The sequence below is a fragment of the Chionomys nivalis genome, chromosome 13 (genome assembly GCF_950005125.1).
Source record: "Chionomys nivalis chromosome 13, mChiNiv1.1, whole genome shotgun sequence".
Classification (NCBI taxonomy): domain Eukaryota; kingdom Metazoa; phylum Chordata; class Mammalia; order Rodentia; family Cricetidae; genus Chionomys; species Chionomys nivalis.
Window position 1 is genome coordinate 4,783,471 of NC_080098.1, and position 22,076 is coordinate 4,805,546.

At 40.3% G+C, this 22,076-nt stretch overlaps 1 protein-coding gene across 1 annotated transcript in view; it reads left to right on the forward strand.

Moving 5' to 3' along the window:
- The window catches only part of Mpp7 (MAGUK p55 scaffold protein 7), a 218,691-nt gene that overhangs the window by 63,582 nt on the left and 133,033 nt on the right, over positions 1 to 22,076 (forward strand). Inside the window, exon 3 of the mRNA XM_057787889.1 lies at positions 12,522 to 12,640. Within this exon, the coding sequence (XP_057643872.1) occupies positions 12,522 to 12,640 (119 nt within the window). The remainder of the gene's footprint in view (positions 1 to 12,521; positions 12,641 to 22,076) is intronic.

A 22,076-nucleotide genomic window follows, 5' to 3' on the forward strand; every position in this document is an offset into this window, starting at 1 on the left:
CAAGTGGAGTGAACTGTTCACTGCAGGGACACTTTCTGCAAACTCTGAGCCATTTATTCCCCAGGGAGCCACTACTGTCTTGTCCAGAATGTTGTATTTTTACAGAAGCAACTTCCTGCAGCTGGAATACTCCTCCACTCGTGCTTCTACATTTTCTAGCAGTTTTCTTTTTAGGTCGGTCATTTTTTTGAGAATCTGTGCTACGTTTTAGCATTAAATAAATTCTTTTGGTTAGCAGTGAGTTATGTTTGACAAATATAGTGAAAAACAGTAGAAAATGAATTATTCTAAATAATTTATAATTTATATGATGAGATTGTGGTCTGTGCTTTGTGGTCTTTTCCCTCAGGTTTTCAGAGCATCTGGGATATGTACAATGACACTTTTTATATTGTCGATGGCCTAGATTTATTTTCTTAACAAATGCTATAGTGGGCTAGGGAGACAGTTCAGTCAGTAATATGCCTGCCATGCAAGAATGAGGGTCTGATTTTGAATCCTTAGCTCAATAGCACGGTGACACAAATCTCTAATCCTGGTACGGGGGTAGGGGGGGAACGGGGGATGGAGACAGCCAGACCCCTTTAAATTTCTAGCTAGCTGTTTTATCTAACCAGTGAACTACAAGTTTAGTGAGAGGCTGTCTCAAAAAGCTAGGTGGGAACTGACTGAAAAAGACGATTGCTGTCCACTGCTGGCTGCCATAGGCATGAGCACGCATACATGCGCACACACACCACATACACAAAGCAATAGAGAGGAAATGAGAAGGGATTGTAGACATTCTCTGTTTCTGTGTTTGTGTGCTCAGTATGTTTGCCCTGGGGACCAGAGTTCACTCTCAGGTGTCACCAATCCTCAGGTGCTGTCTGCTGTTTTCCTATTTAAGGACCATCTGGCTCACTGGCCTGGCGCTTGCCGATGGGTTTGGCTGGCCTCTAAAACCTTGAAATTTCAAGCGTATGGTATCACAGTTTGCATTTTTTTTATGTGGGTTCTGGGGCTCAAACTCAGGTCATCACCAGCCAAATTATCTTCCCAGCCCCCACCTTTTTTTTTGTTTGTTTCTTGAGATAGTGACTAGTGTAGCCAAAACTAGCCTTGAACTCCTGTTCATCCTGCCTCCACTTCCTGAGCAATGGATTGCAGGAATGCACTAAGACTACCAGCCTCTATTAGTTTTAAAATTATTGAAATCATGGCTTTATTTATTTATTTAGGCAGGGTTTCTCTGTAGCTTTGGAGCCTGTCCTGGAACTACCTCTTTAGTGCAGGCTGGTCTCGAACTCACAGAGGTCTACCTCTCTCTGCCTCCCTAGTGCTGGGATTAAGGGCGTGCACCACCACCACTCAGCTGTGCCATCACTGCCTGGAGAAATCAAGATTTAAGATTAAAGTAAATCTGTCAGTGCATATTATATAGAACCCATAAAGCTGTGTCTTTGCTCCACTTGTTCAAGATGTACAGCTTACCAATGGAGTAAACAGTGCTGGTGTTACAACAGCCCTTTATTCTGAAGGCTCATTTCTACAGAATCATATTACTTCATGTTTTTTTGTCCCCAAATACACCCTGCTCCCTGTTCCCAGCCCCCAGTTTCCTCCCAAGCATCCCTGTCTCATTTGAACCCAGACACCTTTCTCTTGGGTTCTTGTGGTCCCCTCCCTCTGTACAGACTTGAGGCTAGCTGAATTGTTATTCTCATGTCTGCTTCTCACTTTGCTCAGGCCTCCTGTGTACACTGCATGTCGGTTATTACTTTTATCCAGGTGTCTGGTCTACGTAAGCATAAATGAATCACCTCCACGCAAGATGGGCTAGTGAAGCCCCAGCTAGCGTGTTTTGCTCGGCAATTTCTTTGGAAGCCAGGGTTTTTTCTTTCTGCTCTGCTTGTGGTTGCTTTCATGTGGAATAGGTGGCTTGTCCTGACTTTATAGTCATCTTGATGAAAAATGGCTCCTGGTTAGATAAGTTGGTAGCTGGGAAGTTTTCTTCTTATGTCCTCACCTGTTCTTGTCTTCCCATTCCCTACTGTCAGCCCCACCTTAATGGTGGAGAAGATTATTTTAATAATAAAGATGAGCTTGTGCAGCTGTTCCTACCCACCTACAATGCCTCTTTGTCATTCATGATTTATCATCACCATCACCATTCTGTGATTAAGTTGATATAAATTGTTTTCCCCTCTAACATGCGTGTGTACCTGGAGACAAATTTTACTTTAGGCTGCCAATTGTGTGTATGTATGTATGTATATATATCAGTTTATACATTTTGTGTCTGTTCCTTTCTTCTGGACTACTCTGTCCTTCTTTGTAAAGCTATAGTCATTCTCTGCTGACCTTACTCTCAGCAGATGACCATGTTGGCTAGTAGACTGAAAATACTGTCATAAACACAAAGGAATAACCATAGTGTCTCCTCCAGATTCGCCCTCTTATATGCTGTCACCCTCTGGAGGGCACAAAGAGATGCAGACAGCCCACCTAATTTTCCTTTCTCTTTTATAGGGGACTGTACTTCTCACTCACTGGGGTGTAAAGCGGTGGTAGATTTTTTTTCTGCTGTACCATTCTGTTGCTGTTAGTATACACATCTGCTGATGCGACCATTCACAGGTGACCGGGTGTTGAAGCCGGGGCCTTGCACGTTCTAGACAAGTGCTCTACCACCACACTACATCCCCACCCTTCTTTCCTTTTTGAAACCAGTCTCTTGCCCTGCATTTACTCTGTAGTGCATTCTGATCTTAAACTTATGATCAGCTTCCTTCAGCCCCTTGAGTTGCTGAGGGACTGTATTGAAATGTGAGGGGAATGGGAGACCAGCCAGATCCTAGATACACTTCTGAAATATCTGGTATGTCCTGCTGCTCCTGGGAGTGGAACACTGGTATAAACTAAGATTATAGGTCTATACTAGTAGACCTGAATCATATTTATCTTTCAAAAACAATCCCTCTATCCACTTGGAAGTAACAGTCTTCTTCTAAAGACTGTTTGGGTTTACTATCTCTCACAGGTTTCTTCCTGATTTTAGCCTCCTTCCTCCAGTCTACTCTGTCAGAGTTAAATCCAGAGACCAGTTTTCAGACCTTCTTGTCCCTGTGTTTATAGGGTGGATTGTTGATTCTTCCTAGACTTGGTTTTGAGATTCCAAACCTGGTCCTCCTCTCTGAGAGGTTGTAGGTTCCTCCTCTTCTTGCATCATGCAACATTGGGAAAGTGGACTGCTTTGTGCCTTCAGCCTCATGCTCTTAGTAGTGTTACCAGGACTGTGGATTTAGATGCCATTTATGTCCCAAGTGCTGTCATTAGCTTCTCCTGCTCTGTTACTCTCCTGATGTCTATGTCCATTGTGTGTCTGCCTGCTGTCTGGTAGCTATTTTAAATTCATCATGTCAAAACCTGAGCAGCCCTCTGTCCTCAGTGGCAACTTCCAAAACCCTTGGACCTTCCTTTTCCATCTTGTGTCCTCTGTGATGCTGCTCCTCTCACTGCCTCTACTCTGTCATGCTGCTCTTGGTGCACTTTACTGTTCTCCCGAGGTCTGTGTGGGTGCATGCTCATAGCCCCAGCACTCTGCAGATGGAGACAGGCAGGCAAATTATGAGTTTTGAGGCCAGCTTGGGCTATATACTGACACCATGTCTTTAAAAAAAAAAATCTCCTCATATAGTCTAGTGGCTAATTAACTTAAAATGTTAAAAGATCTGATTAACCAAGGTGATGGCATTTGGTGAGTGTGTTGCAACTTCTGTGAAACACTTGTTCATCACAATTATGAATTTTATGAGTTAGGTTAGTCTTCCTACCTTCCCCAATCCCTGATCAAATCACCTGTGTCTGATGCAAAGGGAGTAGGATTATGGTAAAACATGTGTTTGCTTTCACAGTACAACTGTTCTAAACATTGATGCTTTAGCTGATTTCAACTTACGTGTTCAGTGCTGAATGACCATCTGATGTGGGGTGTCCTGTATATGTGTTTCTTTTATTGTTTGATGAATAAAGCTCTTTGGACTAATGCTTAGCGGAGCAAAACCAGGCGAAAAATCCTAACAGAGATAGTGATATATATATATATATATATATATATATATATATATATATATATATAGAGAGAGAGAGAGAGAGAGAGAGAGAGAGAGATAATGCAGAGTCAGGAGACACCATGTAGCTGCCGAAGGAGACAAATACTGGATCCCTGATAGTAAGCCACAGCCTCATGTCTATACATAGATTGATCAAAATGGGTCAATTTAAGATGTAAGAGCTAGCTAGAAATATGCCTGAATCATTGACTGAACACTGTTGTAATTAATATAGTTTCTGTGTGATTATTTGTGTCTGAGCAGTCAGGAAACATAGGAGCAATCTCCACTTACTGATGGCACCCATATGTTTGGGCCTAACCTGCGTGGCCAGCCACATACTTTCAGTTTGGGTGCTTGTATGTCGGTTCAGGGTTAGGAGGAAAGGAGCTGAGAGCATGCCTGCAGCTCACCACCCCCGCCTGGGAAAGCAGCTAGCTAGATCAGGTTTGCTAGGCGTGCATAGGCAGGAAAGCATGGTAGATTCCCGCTGCCGTACACTGAGACATTTGCAGGCCAAGCAATGCACTACATGGCAGATTTAGCTTTTACTCAGATAAAAAGGGTTTATATGTTGCACGCACCTTCCTAGAGTTGAGGTGCTGAGCGCTGCTCCTACCTTACTATCCCAGAGCTGGCAGTAAAGGTACCTCTTTCATCTTGAAAGGCTGAGAGAGGCGGAGCCAACATCCAGGGCCACTGCCACTACATTGCTTGTATGCTATGAATATGTTTTATTAGCATTGGTTATTAAAGAAGCTGTTTTGAACTGGGCAGTGGTGGTCCACGCCTTTAGTTCCAGCACTTGGGAGGCAGTGTCAGGTAGATCTATGTGAGTTCGAGGCCAGCCTGGTCTACAAGAGCTAGTTCCAGGACTGGCTTCAAAGCTACAGAGAAACCCTGTCTCGAAATACCAAAAAATGAAGCAGCTGTTTTGGCCAGTGGCTTATTAGAGTAAAGCCAGGCAGGAAATCCAAGCAGAGATATAGAGAGAAAGTAGGCGTAGTCAGCAAGATGCCACGTAGCTGCGGAAAGAGAAAGATGCCGTCTGCAAGCCAGATCCTTACCAGTAGCCCAAAAACTCGTGGCTATGATACACAGATTAATAGAAATGGGTTAATTTAAGATGTAAGAGTTAGCTAGAAATATGCCTAAGCTATTCTATTGGCCAGTGTTGTAATTAATATAGTTTCTGTGTTATAATTTGGGTCTGAGTAGTCGGGCAGTCTCTGCCTATACCTATCAGCTGACTTGGCCTGTTTGTTCAGTGCTGACTGGCCTGTGTCAGCTGCACTGCCCAGATTGTGACAAACCTCTTGAACCGAAAGATGTTAACCTAGAGAAGTCTCTTGTCTTTGAGGATAATGACAATAATTAACATTTTGTAGAACATTGCTGCAGGGAAGAGAGTCACAGCGTATTTAAGTCTAGACCAACTGTTCAGTGGCTCGAAACCATGTAGTTTTTAATCTTCAAGAAAAAGAGGCAGGTTTAAATCATGACTAATGAAGCCAGTGCCAACACATTTAAATCCAGTCATATACATAAACAAAGACCATGGCCCACAGGGGATGGCTTAGTGCCTTGGCTCACAGAATGAACTATTTGATGCTGTACTGAGAGTGTTCTCATTAGTGTATTCGAATTTGCCAAATACAATGCTCTGGAAAGGAGGGAATAGGTTGCAAGATTTCATTACCAAACAGCAGGAGCTAGTGACCTGTTTAAAATCTTGGTGTCTCTCTGCAGTCAATCCTGTTATTCTAAACACCTTCCATGGCTCATGACATCCTTTGTGGTTTTTTTTTTTTATCTTTAGGAATTATTATTACTCTTGCAATGCTGAAGGTCAAACACAGAACTTCACAAATGCTAGGCCGATGCTTTGCCAATGCAGTACAATCCCAGCTTCTATTTCTTGTGTTAATGTAGGGAATCATGATCTCTCTTCTTTCATAACTACCATACATTTGTGAAGAAGTTTACATCAGGTGTTATTTTGATAGGAAAGAATCGTATAAATGTTCTCTAAGAATCAAAATCAATATAAGATCTGTATGTTTATCTGTATGTCTACATACACATAGTAAGAGGAAGTCACAGACATCAATTCCCTCTATCGGAGAAGCTGAGAAATCCCGTGAGCCACTATCTGCATTGTGGAAACCCAGGAGACCCTGTGGTGTGATTAATCAAGGCTTGAGAAAGAGTGCCAACAGTGTAGGTCACAGACTGCTAAGACCTGAGAACTAGCGCTGTGGTAAGGATTGGGGTATTGGTATAAGGACTTTATTTCATAGTTTGGAGAGTCAGAAGCTGTTGTGTTTGTGGTGACAACATGAGAAGCTGGGCTTTACCAGTTCAGACAGAAAGGGAGTTGGCTCTTCCTTTATGCAAGGTACCTGAACATGTGAGTGGTTCATCTTTCCTCAGCCTCTGATTCAAATGTGTATTTCTCCCAAGAGCACCTCCATGGGCACACCCCTGTGAGTTACTGGGGATCCCCTCAGTCCAGTCAAGGTGACATGTAAAATGCAGTCATTGCGAAAGTGCTCATTGTTTAATTTAGAATATGGCCTTCATTCATTTCCCCCACCTGAGATGAAGAATACAGGGTTTGCCTGCTGTTGAAAACAGGCAAGCAGGGCCCTTGAGATGGTTCACTGGGCATAGTAACCCACACTGTGTTTCCACGAAACAACTCCTTCAAGTTGTCCTCTGTGCTCCACGCATGCACCATGGCACAAGTGTACTCTCTCTAGTTCTCTGCTTGGTCTTGGTATCTCTCTCCAACTTTCTGTCTCTCTCTCTCTCCTCTCTCTCTCTTCTTCTCTCTCCTCTCTCCCTTCCCTCTCTTGAGCATGTTAAACAAATGTAATACAAATAGACAAAAATATCATCAATCCAAGCCTTGGATTTAATAGGATTTGTCTTTCAAATAAAGCCTCGATTTAATAAAGGCTCAATTTTCATTCATCGATAATTTTAATTGTATCCCAGTGTGAAGCAGCAGGAAGCCACCCCTCCCTCAAAGAGGAGACACGCACACTTAGATCAGCCTGTAGAAGAACCAGTTAACGTTTTACTCTCCTCTCAGCCTCAGCTGCAGATTTCATTGTCTTCTCTGTGAAAATTGATGTGACCTTGAAGTACTTTTCCTTATTGCCACTGTCAGTATAAGTTTTGTCAGTAGAGGGCGCTGGCAGGACATGCAGCAGGAAGAGGCTGCCCTTGATCTGTGGTTTGCATTTGCTGAGTTTTGCTTCTGTCATGGGCTTCTCAACAGCCCATGTGGGAGTCTCCAATGACAGTTACTCACTTTGAGTTTTAGCTACACGCCCACAAAGAGATTATTAGTGAGCCTTAATGGACAGGCCTGGGCTGCTCTCTTGGGGGCTCTATGTCGCTGTGTGCCAGTGGGGTGCTATTGTCTGCGGGCTCAACACCATCTTAGGCAAATGTTAAAGATACTTTAAAAAAATACTTAAATGATTCCGCTGTAGAGATAATGAAACACACACCCCCAAGTAAGAAGGACAAATCCAGTCAGCAGAATACAGTTTGCAGTGGCACTGCCTCACAGTTAATGAAAATAAGCTGGGTCTCAGACAGTTTGCCCAGAAGTGAAAATGGTTTGTTCTGACTCTAAAAGTGGAACTAGAAGTGGGAAGTCATTGCCTTAAATATACTGGTTCCGTGAAACACGCGAAGGTAGCAAGAGAGAGCCATCCTAGTAATTATTTTATTTATCTTATTTATTAAAATTCATGACTCTAAAGTATAAGTTAGATGTCATTAAAGGTATGAACATTGTATCTGTATAACAAAGAATGAATTTGATGTTTAACTTATTGCCATATTGCGAACTAATATCTATATATGTATATAGTTTTCAGTTTAATTGTGTATTTGTTTAATGAAAAGATATATTTTGGATATATATTGTCTCAGGAAAAGAGTAGACTCTTTCATTTATGGCTGTTTCATGTTTGGCATGCTCACCTAATTGTCTGTCATCAATCTGTCTTATCTAGCATCAAAGATCATAAGAATACTGAAGGCATAGAGTGCTGTCTTCTCAATTTGGGGAGCTAGCACAGTGCTCTGAATATAAGACCTCAGTAAACGTCGATTCTTAGGAATTTACTTTAAAATGACTTAGCCCATTTTGTGCTGCCAAACAGAATATAGTAGTTTCCAAGGACTTTTCTTTCTGTAGTTTCCATTATCTGCCATCAACTGTGGTCTGAGAATATTAAATGGAAAATTCCAGAAATAAACAACTCATAAGCTTTAAATTGTGCACCTTCTTGAGTAGGGTGATGAAATTCTGCAGCATCCCACCTGAAGTTTGAATTAGCCCTTTGTCCAGTGTGTTCACACTGCGTAACCACTCGCCCCTTAATCATTTATTTAGCCTCACTTTAGGATCCACTGTCATAATATTATGGTGCGTCTTTCCACCATGTAGCCTTTATTTTATGTAATAGTCAAGCCAAGGCTCCAAAGTATATATAGGAAATGGTGCATCAGGATACACATTTATATATACTATCTGTGCTTTCAAACAATGCTCTGGGGATCGTGGATAAGTGCGACCAGTGTTGGACTGACTAATTCGTAAGACATTTATCATCTCATGGTTCTAAAGAACTAGTTGAACACTGATGGAGCCGTGTGGGACTTAATGGGGCACACTTCACAGTGTCATTAGTTGGAGGGAGGGAGAGGAAAGCAAAGGAGGGACTGAACTTGCTTTTTATAATGAATTCATATCTACCATGTAAGGAACTGACTTAGATGATAATAATGTTCATTTCTTTAGGCACTGTCTTCATGGCCCCATCACATCTGATTTTTACCTCCCAGCATATTATGTTGGTGAATTACCCACACGTGCTTTTGGGAGGAGGGGATTCAAATCATAAACACCTACCTCAGGTGTTACCTCTTTCCTGGTCTCTTCTTCCTCTTAGGCAGGAGCTGGCCCTCCTTTCCCTTACACGTCCCTTGCTTAGCTGCGCTGTAAGGACCAGGGGCCCGCAACCCCATCAGTTTTGTACTTTAGAGCAACTATCCATGCCTGCTTTAATTGTTTATTAGGATAACTTGTTGAACTTGCATAATTATGAAATGTAAAGTAAACTTTATTATGCCAGATTTTGCTCAGAAACTGAGTGGGTTAAAAAAATTAAAGACATATCCTCTGGAAACGTTCTGTTTGAGAACATTTGGTTGGACTTTATGAGTATTTTTCACTGCTGGGACTCAAGTATAGGTTTATCTTTAGTCCCATGTCAGGACAGAAACTCCACTTTGTGTGACTTCTAAAGCCTGCATTGCCTTCTTTGAGACTGTGCGCCTCTGGCCTCTTGGTTTTGCCATCATGCCTTTAATTTATGATTGACATTAGCCTGGCTCGTCTAGCATTGGTCATGGCTGCCAGATCAGGTAGCTGAAGGGACTGTGGTTGTCACTGGAGTGCCAGATTGTGGTGGTGACATATCAATAAGGAATATATATTGCTAGAGGAGCAGAAAACTCAGGTTTATGAGCCTTTGCTAGAAGGAAAATATGTTTTTTAAAACTTGAAGTATGAAATGGCTTGTTTCACAAAACATAAACAATACTTGTATAGAATTATCACTTTCCATGTGTAAAATGGCATGCTGTAGTGTGCACTTGGAATGCCTGCTGAAGCTGTTTGTCTCTGAACCATGGGAATACAGTGATGTTTTGTTCTAGAGGAAGATGCATCAGGGAAAGAATGTTATTTTATAACAATGCCTTAGGCTCAGAGCCCCATAATTCTGTTGAAATTTTAATACAACCATTTGACCTTAGTATTTTTTGTATTGCTATTTTTATTTTGAGATCACTATAGAGTCCTATGTGAGCTAATGTCCTCTTTGCAGGAGTGAGCTTGTTGTGAACAAGCGTTCTGTCACCTCTCGCTCTTCTGCTTTCTACCGTGAGACGACATAGTACAGATGTACTCCTGAGCTGCCTCCCCTTCATGCTGGGGCCCAAGTAAACTTGCCTTCTTCATTAATTATTCAGCCTGTGGCATTCTGCTATAGTAATATGAAAGAATCTCCAAGGCACTTAGATTCACCAGTTTTCTGTTCATTTTTATGTGTTTGTATGTCTCGTTTTACATGTACAACTTACCATTTGCCTTTTTAAATTGAATTTATTCATTTATTTTATATCCCAACTACAATTTCCCCTCCCTTCTCTCCTCCCATTTCCCCCCTTACCCCTTCTGCCCCACCCCAATCCGTTCCTCTGTTTCTGTTTAGAAAAGGGCAGGCTTCCCATGGGTGTCAACAAAGCATGGTTTATCAAGTTAAGGTAGAACTAAGCTCCTTCCTTCATATTAAGACTGGGTGAAGCAACATAGTATAAGGAATATGTTCCCCAAAGCCTGCCAAAGCATTGGGGACAGGCCCTGTTGCCATTGCCAGGAGTCCCACAAGTAGATCTAACTATACATCTGTCACACATAGCAGAGGACCTAGGTCGGTCCCCTGCCGGCTCCTTAGTGGCTATGAGCCCAGGTGAGTTGTCTCTGTGGGTTCTCTTGTGATGACCCTGACCCCCGCCCCCCCCCCCGCTCATTTAAACACAAAGGAAATAAGGGTTAGATAAATCACACGAAATGCTTAAATGTAGACATGAAAATCAAATATTGGCTTATTTTGATTTTTTGTTAACAATAATAATTAGCAGCAAGTTTCATTTGAGTTGCCTAAGGACTGTATTATGAACTTACCACACACCAGGGGCTTCTGGTGTGTTGTCTTATGTGACCTTCCTAGCGATTATACCATGCAAGTTAGATCAAAGTTAGTTTACTATACTTAATTATCCCTGGAGTCATTTTCCAAGGAATAGGCATTTTTTAAAACAACTCTTGAAATTAGTAGGGAAAAAAAAACCTTTTTTGTTTTCATCCTTTTACATTTTAAGTCTCTTCCATGACTTCTGATCCTGGCAGTTGTTGAGTGTGGGGATGTATCTCTGCAGGAGTTAGGAAGGGAGGAAGGGTGAGGGAATACTGTCTTATAGATGGAGTAATGGTGAGATGTTTTAAAGTCTTTGTTCAATGGTAAAGAAGACCTAGTTTATACAGAGTGCCAGGTTTTAAAGAGAACTAATGTGAACTATCACAAATACTTAAAAGTATAATTAGATTTTTCCATAGTCTAATTTAGGGTTATTCTTACAACCATTTTTGGCTAAATACAGCCTCGGGAGTGTTTGGATTCACTCAGATACCCATTGTTACAAATCTGACTTTACAGTGGTGCCACATGCATATGCCCGTAAGTTAGCACTGATGTGTGTTAGAAAGGTAAGAGATACACTAATCAGGAGTCCATAATTTACTGTTCTTTGCTTGTTAAGTGTCTTGTAAAGCTGTCGCTATGATGGATGTCAGCCCTTACTCAGACTAGGGGTATGTTGGTGCCTCAGGAGGTCTTGGTGTTTTTGTAGACAGCAGACAGAAATAAAAGGAATTTTGTCCTTTTTACCTCCTGTAATCCCGCTAGAAAATGCACCATGTGCTGGGATCTGATATTGACTTCTTCCGGGTCACCTCCCTCAAGAGTCATGGGCAAGCCTCACTGCAACAGTCTGGCTGCTTTTGACTGAGATGGATAGCTGCTGTGGATACCGTACTTCTGTCTGCCAAGAACACCACAGCAACCTGCATCTGCCACTAGAGGGGAAGCAGAAAACTCCATACACTGAAGATATAAACTACATTTTGCACAGTCCCTTTGGGGGAAAAAAAAACATAGTCCACAGTGATGGAACAGCCCGTAAATCACCACGTGGGGCTGATTTTTGTCCTACGTGGCAGAGCTTTATTTGCATGTTAGATAATGCAAATCTTTTGAAGTTTTATGTTATTAGGAATTCTTTGCAAACTACAAAGCTGTTTGGAGCTACTCTATCCATTTTCTCCTAAGGAAGTTTTTCCTCCTCATGACTCATTCCACTCCATGGCTAATAAGAGGGGAATGTAATAACAGTTAAAGAAAGGAATGCATGCCTTTTCTTCCTTTCTCTCTCTCTCTCTCTTTCTTTCTTTCTTTCTTTCTTTCTTTCTTTCTTTCTTCCTTTCTCTCTTTCTTTTTGAGCACTGTACACATTTTCTGCCTTGGATTATGTAAACTTGCATGACTTTAAAATGCTGACAATGTGGAAGGTAAAAAGCTCTCCTGTTAATATATACTTCTTTGGAATTTAAAAATCAAAACACTTCCTCTGCTTCTTGAGAGAATTGTTTTGCTTGATGGCCCAGAATACAAATCCAGTAAAAATGACATATTTCAGCTGTCACTTACACATACACCTTCAGTGAAATTAATGAGATCACCCTAAGATTGCACTTTGTGTTTTATTTTTACTTTATAGGTCTGTATGAGCTGTTGGCTGCTCTGCCCGCCCAGCTGCAGCCACATGTGAATAGCCAGGAGGACCTGACCTTCCTCTGGGACGTGTTTGGTGAAAAGAGCCTGCATTCACTGGTCAAGGTAAACCACACTGATGTCAAGTTCTCTTTGTGGAAACATATGGAAAGATATTCTGAGTGCCATCTAGTAAACCAGAGACAAAATTGTTACTGTCTGAAAACAAAACAGCCTTGTTATGTTTCACGGCCAGGCGTGGAAGTTGTTAAAAATCTTACCAAAAATACATAGATGACTTCACTGAAGGGCACGATGTGGCCGTGCAGGCATTAGCGGCGGCATGCGGCTGCCCTTGTTTAGACAAAAGACAAAATAGTGACAGGAAGGTTGAGACTCCGTTATGGTCGACATTTGTGGGCTGGAATTTCACTTAAATAAACAAATGTTCACAGCAGAAATTAGAAGGGATATGTGTTCTGAGGTCAGAAACGGCAGCAGTCCAGAAGCCACATTAATTTAAAATAATTTCCTTTAACAAAGTCAACTGAAATTCTAGTATGCTGTTTCTTTTATCGGCCTGACTCCATTGAAATGGTATTTTGTAGAGGAATACAGTGGAGCTATTATGAATAAAAACAGTTTTTGGAGCCCATTTTAAGGAAAGCATCCTGCCACGAGAACTGTCAGCCACAGGGAACCAGATCCCGTCTTACAGAAACACTGGGAGTGACCAGCTCTCTTAAAATAGTAAAATGAGAATAAGAAGTTCACTGGAAAACACGCTACTCAAACTTCTGGAAATACAAACTGCGTTTTCTCTCATTTAACTCAGGCTGAAAGAAATGCCTAGTCTTTCTTGTGTCTGTAGGAGATAGAAGCCCATGTCTCTGTGAAATCTGGACCTATACTTTATTCAGCTAACTTTGTTAGGGTTGTCTGTTGTGAGGGGAGGCTTTTATCTGGTACATAGTATTTGAAAATGGACCATTTCTGAATTGCCACTGTTTACAGAACAGAAATGGTCTATGTGTTTCTTTTCTTGAAATTTGTCTGTTTTGAATAGCAACAATACTAAAGAAACTAACGTCAATACATGGTCCTCCCCTGGCAGTACACTTTACAGCCTAGAGTTATTCATTAATTTATTTTTTCATAATAATTCAATTACTGAGGTATCTTTATGCTCTAATTCATTTTAGGCAGCTTAGTTAATTTCTTGGGATGGGTGAGAAATGATCTTGGGCTTATAATTTAGGAGTTCTCATGCCTTAGTATAGTAATAATAGAACGTTGAATGTGTGGGAGTGGAGTAGCTACAGTTGCATGCACACTGATTTTAGCGTTTGCCGTAAAGAATAACATGTATTTGAATTGGCATCATCCCTGTGTCACTAAGTAAACATTCCCCCAAATAATAGATGCATGTTTATTTGTATTTATTTATAACATAGCTGTAATTTCTTTACCTAAAATGAAGTCAGATTGTGTGTCAGCAAGTTGACAATTTCTATAAAACTGTTACCATCTCAGTTCTTGGATAGTATGTATCTTAGGCAGATTTATTACATATTGAGGAAAAGGTTATCAGAGCACATAAAAAGTGAAAGAACTCCAGAGGTTGTGGTTACCGCTGTTAAAAGGATGAAACTAATGTATGGAACAAATTCCTACATACATTGGACAGTGAGTCTTCAAAATAGGCTATTTTCCAAAGTGTCTGTCAGTGGCAAGTGGGTAGGAAGCATCCAAGACGGTGCTAGTATCTGGTTTCCTAAAAACAAAGAGGCCAATGGATGGATGTTTTGGCATTTTAGATGCTCAGTGGACATGCGTACTGTTCCACATGTTTTCAGTAATTGCTATAAAATGCATTTTTTCAAATGAGTCTCATTTGATGCCACTCGTGTAGTATTTGTGCTTCATCCGTCCTCTCCTCTGCCCCCAGCTCTGATTAGATGCAGCTCTCAGTTGTGTCCTCTGCCTGACCCATTCTATTAGTTTTAAATATGTAAAGTCTAAAGCACCTCCAGGAGGCAAACTCATGGGATCTTAGCTTAAAACATCTGGAACAGACCACTTAACTCTGTTCCAAATGCCTCTAGTTAAGGCTGGAGGACAGAAGCCTTTAGCATTTGTACATAAATCTTTCTAGAGCCAAAGGAATTTGTTTGAAAAGATTTGTTATAGAGTGAACCAAAATGTGCTTGGGTTTTATGCTCTTGCCTGAAGTTAAAGCTGTTACTGTGTGATTTAGAACTGGAGAATGCAGAATTTGATTTTCATTCTAGCACAGAATTTTCATGGTCCTTGTAGTGTGTGTGTGTGTGTGTGTGTGTGTGTGTGTGTGGTGTAAATTGCCACACAGTTTTAAAGGTTTAAAACACTTGTAACTTCGGCATCTAATGTAAAAATACTCAAGAAGAACTGCACATTACAGTCTGAGTGACAGGTACCGCCCTCTACTTTGGATATTGAGATTGTTACTGGAAAGAAAGGTGATCCTAGAGGGCTTGTTCAACTTTTTGATGATGTAACCCAGTACTACCACCTATAAAGTTGATGCTCCAAAGAGGCACAGTTGAGTTAACAACAAAAAAAAAATCACAAAGAAGTCTCAGTATTTTAAATGAGTTTATGATTTTGCACTGGGACACATTCATAGTTAGATGTACCTACAGGATGTCTGCTGAGCATGATTTTTAAAAGAAAAGCTGAAAATAAAAAGCACAAGGTATCATTCTGTTGGTCTCAGGAGGAAAGCAATGCTGAGAGCGTCTGAGAGCTCTTGTGTCTGCTTGGTGGGACCTGCACATGCGGAGGACTAGGAAGCATATTCACTCAGTCCAGCCAGCACAAGAGGACACATCTTTTGCAAATTCACAGAGTCCACATAGCATTTGTTTTATGCCCTAACTTCATTTCTAGTTTTATCTTTTGTTCTTACCACTTTAAAAAAAATGAATGAGTGCTCATTACTTAATTTTCTTTAGTTGTGTATATATTTATAATCTGATTTAAATTCATTTTAGAACAAGATAGGGTGTAGAACTTGCTTAAATATTGATTTTTTTTTTAAATTGAGTTGCACTTGTATCTCCTCAAGTAACTTCTCTTTTTAACTCAAAATTTTGTTGGCTGTCTAAGATGTGAATATCCAACCGTTATGATTTTACACTCTTACACATGTTCCTCCACCCTTTCAGTAGTTATGTGTGGGAGGACATGAAGTAAATAAAAGTTTGACTATTTCAACAAACATTGATTTGTATTTTCAGGGAGATTTTTTATGCACAACAGAATTACTGTGTTTTTTTCTGGATTTCAGTGTTAGAACAGCAATGAGACCTGTGGAATTTCAGTCGGTAGAGTGCTTGCCTTAAAGTCATAAGGATCTGAATCTGATTCCACAGAACCTGTGTTAAAGCCTGTATTTATAATGCCAGGACTAGGAAGGCAGGGGTTCCAGAGATTCTGTGCTGCTAACCCAGCCTGCTTGATGAATTCTATGTCAGTAAAGACACTGTGTAGTTGGTACCTGAGGAATGACACCCAAAGTTGTCCTCTGGCGTTCATGAACATATACACCCTACCACTCCCCTACTATTATCTTCAATTAGAATAAATACAGTTAGACCTGCACATCACTCATGTGCCCAGTCCCAGTCTTAATAATGATTATTGATGAATAATTATTATTATATAACTATTGTATTTCTGTCTTTGTTGAGTTCTTGCTATGTGCTGAGCAATTTCTAGACTATCTGCTGAGAATTTCCAAGATGAAGACACAGTCTTTTGTTTAATCTCCAGTTTTTCATGGCGTTATACATAGGTACTTGTCAATTGCAGTGTCTCGTGATAAATCACATGTGTAATTCAATATTAGCTCCAGTATGGGTTCCTTGAGGACTCGATTTCCTCAGCTAGACCCTGCCTGCTTAGCAGAAGTTTCTTAGGCAACTATTTATTGGGGGTAGTGGGAAGTTAGACAAAAGGAGTAATGTGCAACCCAAGAGGTAATAGTGAGCATTTTGCCTTTAGAATGGGGCATGTTTGCCTGGCATATGAATTATGTAAAATTGTGAGTAAAGCCTAAGAAGGCAAAGATGTTCTCATCAGTGTCTTTGTAAACCCAAGTCAGTGGCTGCTGTTTCCTTGAAAGGGTAAAAACAGGGGAGTAAAAACTACCTTGCTTTCTTTCTTTTTGTTTAAGCTCTTATTTTTAATTTTATTTATTTATTTAAGGGAGGGAGAGATTTTATTTTAACTCACAGTTCAAAGGTTATTGTTTTATTTACTTTATTATGTATGTGAGTGCATGTTTATGTGTGGCTATGTGCCCATGAGTATAGTTATCTATGGAGGCCAATAGAGGGCTTTGGACCCCTCCCCACCCATGAGAGGGGTTATAGATGATTATGAGCCATTGAATATGGGGACCTAGGAACTGAACTCAGGTCCTTTGCAAGAGCAGTACATGTTCTTAACTACTGAGACAGCTCTTCAACTCATTTTCTTTTAGAAATAAATTGGTGTACTATAGAGGCTAGATAGGGCATGGCATTTCCAAGTCAAAGATGATGACAGCAAAGCATTGGTTTCCAGTCTGAGAGGCGCATGCTGGCACTGCTGTTCTCTATCATATTGAGACTCCTCTTGTTCTGTGATCTATTCACCAGTGTCAAGCTGTTGGGTGTTGGGAGGAGATTCAGGAGACATCTCTGAGAGTTCTCTACAAGCATATAAGTTCTTACACATTTTGACTATCTCCCCATAGGAAATGAGAAATATTTTAGATGTTTGCTTAGTATTTAGGGTATAATAAAATAATTAGACTCATCCATCCAGAGTTGAGGATAATTACATTAAAAAATGTAGGTAATAGGTTTAGGTTAAAGTACAGAACATCCTTTAAATCACCATGTGACTGTTAATGATCACTTGCATATATAAATGGCCTCATAATTTGAGAGTTCCTGATATTTTTGTGTGCATATGACTGTGATGAATGTACACTGAAGACAGAACCTAATTGCTTTCTTTGAATGTGTACCTGTGTTGAAATTTTCTCCATCGTTAAACAGTGCATGCTTGCATATGTAAAAACACTGACCAGAACCAAGAATGCTTAGATTTTACTCTTATAAATCTTGTAAAGTCTTGCAATTTTATGCTACAGTTAGGTCTGTAATAGATTTTGATTTGGGGGGAAGGTATGAATTCTAGGTCTAGATTAAAATGTCTGAAAAGGAATAGTCAATAGTTCTGTTTTTTTGTTTGTTTGTTTTTGTTTTTGTTTTTTCGAGACAGGGTTTCTCTGTGGCTTTGGAGCCTGTCCTGGAACTAGCTCTTGTAGACCAGGCTGGTCTCGAACTCACAGAGATCCGCCTGCCTCTGCCTCCCGAGTGCTGGGATTAAAGGCGTGCGCCACCACCGCCCGGCTAGTCAATAGTTCTGATAGTTGCTGAATAACTGTTTTTTTCTCCACTGAAATATCTTTTTTTTTCATCTATACCATGCTGTCTTGGTTACCATAGTAATCTACCTTATTGAATTCTGCAGTAAAGTAATGCCAGTTCTCTAATTTTGCTCAGGGTCAGTACTGTATGGTCATTTGGGGTCTTTTTCATATGAACTTCAGAGTGAGATTGTCAGTTTTCTAGGATCTTGATTGGTATTATACATTTTTGTAGATCCATATTGTGTATTTTGCAGATCCAAGTTAGATCTACAAAATTTTCTAGGAGATTATATTATAACAACACCATACATCCCTGTCCATGCAGCTGGAATCTCTCTCAATTTATTGAGATATCCTTTGATTTCTTCATTTGAGTATTCCCTAGTTAGATTCTGTAGATATATCTTGTTATGCTGATGCCTGCATATGTTTTGCGTTGGTGGTATAGTTTTAAAATTGTCGTAATTTTCTTCTATGACTGTGATAAAATGCCATGAGTGAGACAACTTACTGAAGGGAGGGTTTATTTTGCGCTTATGGTTCCAGAGAAGTGAGTCCATCGCCATCAAGGTAGGGCAGCATGGAAGCAGGCATGACAGCAGGAACATCTGAACTCACATCTCTACCTATAGCAAGAAATAGAAAGGGAAAACTGGTATAGCATGTGGCCTTTGAAACCACAAAGTCTGCCTCCAGTGACATACTTCTTCCAGCAGGGCCACACTTCTTAATCCTATCCCTAAAGTACCTAGAACCGGGGACCAAGTATTCAAATGCCCAGGACTATGGTGACTGTGTTATTCAAACCACCACTAAATGGTATTGTGTATTTAATTTCTGTTTTTGGCTCTTTATTACTTATATATAGGCAAGCAGCTGATTTTGTATACATTGAGTCTATATCCTGTATATTTGCTATACTTGGCTTTGGGTGCCCAGAGTTTTGTTGCTGTTGATTCTTCACTCAACATAATCATGTCACCTATAAACAAAACTTCTTTATTTTCAATATGTATGTGTGTGTGTGCATAATTTCTTATTTCATTTTTTTTTTGTCTTATGATGTTAGCTAAGAATCTTCTGCAATATTGAATGGCAATGGCAGGAATGGCCATCTTTGCCTTCTTAATTGTTTCAGGGAGAAAAACTGTTTAGTTTCTCACCATTTTGAATGACATCATAAAGCGGGACATTAGCACTTAAGAACACTGGCTGCTCTTCTAGAGGACTGGGTTCTGATTTCAACACCATATGGTGGCTCACAAACCACCTATAATTTCACTTTCTGGGGGTCGAGTGCCTTCTCTGCCTCCTCAAGCACAAGCATGCACGTGGTGCACAGACATCCACAACACTGAACTCAAAGTTGTCAGACTCATTGGTATGTGACTTTTCCTGAGAAGCCACCTTGCTGGCCTCCAGCCTCTAACTTTCAATTGCTGTATGCTTTAGTTTTGATATAGATTATACTTCCCAAAGGCTCATGTTTTGAAAGTGTGGCCTCCACTGGGATGATGCTGAGCACTGATAGGCCCTTTAAGAAGGGAGAGTTTAATGGGTTCTGAGCTGGTCCCTGAGGTGATGCCCTGTTGAAGGAAGGCCTGCTTGTTGGTTCCCAGCTGCCCTGCTTGCTTAGACCTGAAGTAATCACACAGAAACTGTATTAATTAAATCACTGCTTGGTCCATTAGCTCTAGCTTCTTATTGGCTAACTCTTACATCTTAATTAACCCATCTGTATTAATCTGTGTATCGCCACATATCAGTTGCTTACCAGCCAAGTTTCGTCATGTCTGATTCTGGCAGCAGCTCCATGGCATCTCTCTAACTCAGCCTTCCTCCTCCCATGCTATAGGCCAAGCCAGTTTTTTATTCATTAACCAATAAAAGCAACGCATAGACAGAAGGATCTCCCATACCACTGTCCTCAACAGAGATTAAGGTAATTCTTTAGAGCTTCTGAATGAGCCCTGAGTTGCACTCTGACTTTCTACCATGTCTCAGGATCCCTCTTTCATGTGGCATTGCTGTGATACATCCTCAGAGTGCGGCATCTCCCAAGTGCGTGATTGATGGATGATGCTGACTTCTAAATCTGAGAAGGGAAACCTCTTTTGTCTTTAAAGTACCACTCTCAAGATTTTCATTGTAGTGAGAGAATATTTAGAGTGGATCCATTCAAACCATTCATGTTTAGCACCATAATTTGTATATATATTGGGTTAATATATATCATGCATCAGTAGTCTTATATTCAATACATTTGTTAGTTTTAAACTTGGACCACACCCTTTCTTTTCATTCCCTGAGTTTAGTTGGATATTTTTATTATTCCAATTACCCTCTTAGCATTTCAACAATGCTTTCAACCTAGTAAGCAGTGTACACGTACAACTGACTTGGCTCTGCCTTCAGATAATGCTGCCCTTTCACAGCTGGTAAGAGTTGCCATATCAGAGGACACTCAGTTGTTTCTCCCTTTCTTTCTTCCTTCCTTCCTTCCTTCCTTCCTTCCTTCCTTCCTTCCTTCCTTTCTGTCTGTCTGTCTTTTCTGTCTTTCTTTCTTCTTTTTCCTTCCTTTCCTTTCCCTCCCCTTTTCTCTTTCTTTTTCTTTCTTTCTCTCCCTCCCCTCCCCCTCTTCCTTCCTTCCTTCCTTCCTTCCTTCCTTCCTTCCTTCCTTCCTTCCTTCCTTCCTTCCTTTTTCTTCCTTCCTTCTTTCCTTTTTTATTTTTTCCTTCCTTCCTTTTTCTTCCTTCCTTCCTTTCTTTTTTCTTCCTTCCTTCTTTCCTTTCTTTTTTCCTTCCTTCCTTTCTTTTTCTTCCTTCCTTTTGTCTTTCTTTTTCTTCCTTCTTTTCTTTTTTCTTCTTCTTTTCTTTTATCTTCCATCTTTCTTTCCTTCTTTTTTCCTTCCTTCCTTCCTTCCTTCCTTCCTTCCTTCCTTCCTTCCTTCCTCCCTCCCTCCCTCTCTCTCTCTCTCTCTTTCTTTCTTTTCTTTCTTTTTTTCTTCCTGTCTCTCTTAGTGCTCCTGTCAAGTCTTTTACTTACCCATATGCTAGAATCTCCGAATTGTTACCATTTCTGCTTTATACAAACAGCTGTGCATTATCCAATCAGTTCAGAATAAGAAAAAGCAAGGGTTCCAACTTACCTTCACTTACTACTTTTCCGACATTCTTCTGTATTTATATAGATCTCAGTGTCTAACCTGAGCTTCACATGATCTTTTTCTAATCCCTGAAGAATGTCTCTTAATACCTTTTTTGGAAGGCAAATTTACTGGTAACAAATTCCTTGCATTCTTGTTTGAATCAAAAGTTCATACTTCCCCTCTACTTGTGACATGTCATTTTATTGGATGCAGAAATTGTAGAGTGGGATTTCTTTTTCTTCTAACATGTAAAATATTTTATTTTTCCTTGCTTATTTGATTTCTGATGGAAGACTGATGCTAATCTTATCGGGGAAGATGCGGGTCACTAAAGATAAGGATCATATGGTGGTCTTTGTGCCAGTCCCCCACCTTTCAAACTTCTTTAGTTTTGGTCCTCTGTGCTTTGAATGAGATGGACAAAGGTGTGAGTGCTTCAGAATTTGTTTTCATCTTTATAGATTTATTTATTTAAATAAATAAATGTAACAGAAATTATTTATTTAAATAAATAAATTACAACAGAAATGTAAGTGACACACCTGGCTGCTGTGTTCTTTCTAGCGATGAGCACGTCAAAGGCAGCATTTGTTTCTATACAATCATTCTTTGATTTCCAGAATTTCCTGTGCAAAGCTCTTCATTCCCTGCATACACTACCTGCTATGGCTGGTTGTTCACTTTCTCCATCTAAACATTCAACATATTGGGTCTAGTTATTTTTAAATTCCTTGTCTCATTTGTAAAATCTGCTTTGTCTGGCTTTCCTCATTACTCATTTTGTTTCTTTATGTCTTCCTTCCCTGAAGTTATCATGCCTTGTAAATTTTTGTGACTTACAGGATGACAGGAACTTGGGTGATTAGGCCTTTACTGTGAGTTTCATGTTACTGTGGCTTAGAACTGGTGTGTACCTTAGTCCCAGAGATCTGGGTTTCCTTTGTACCCTT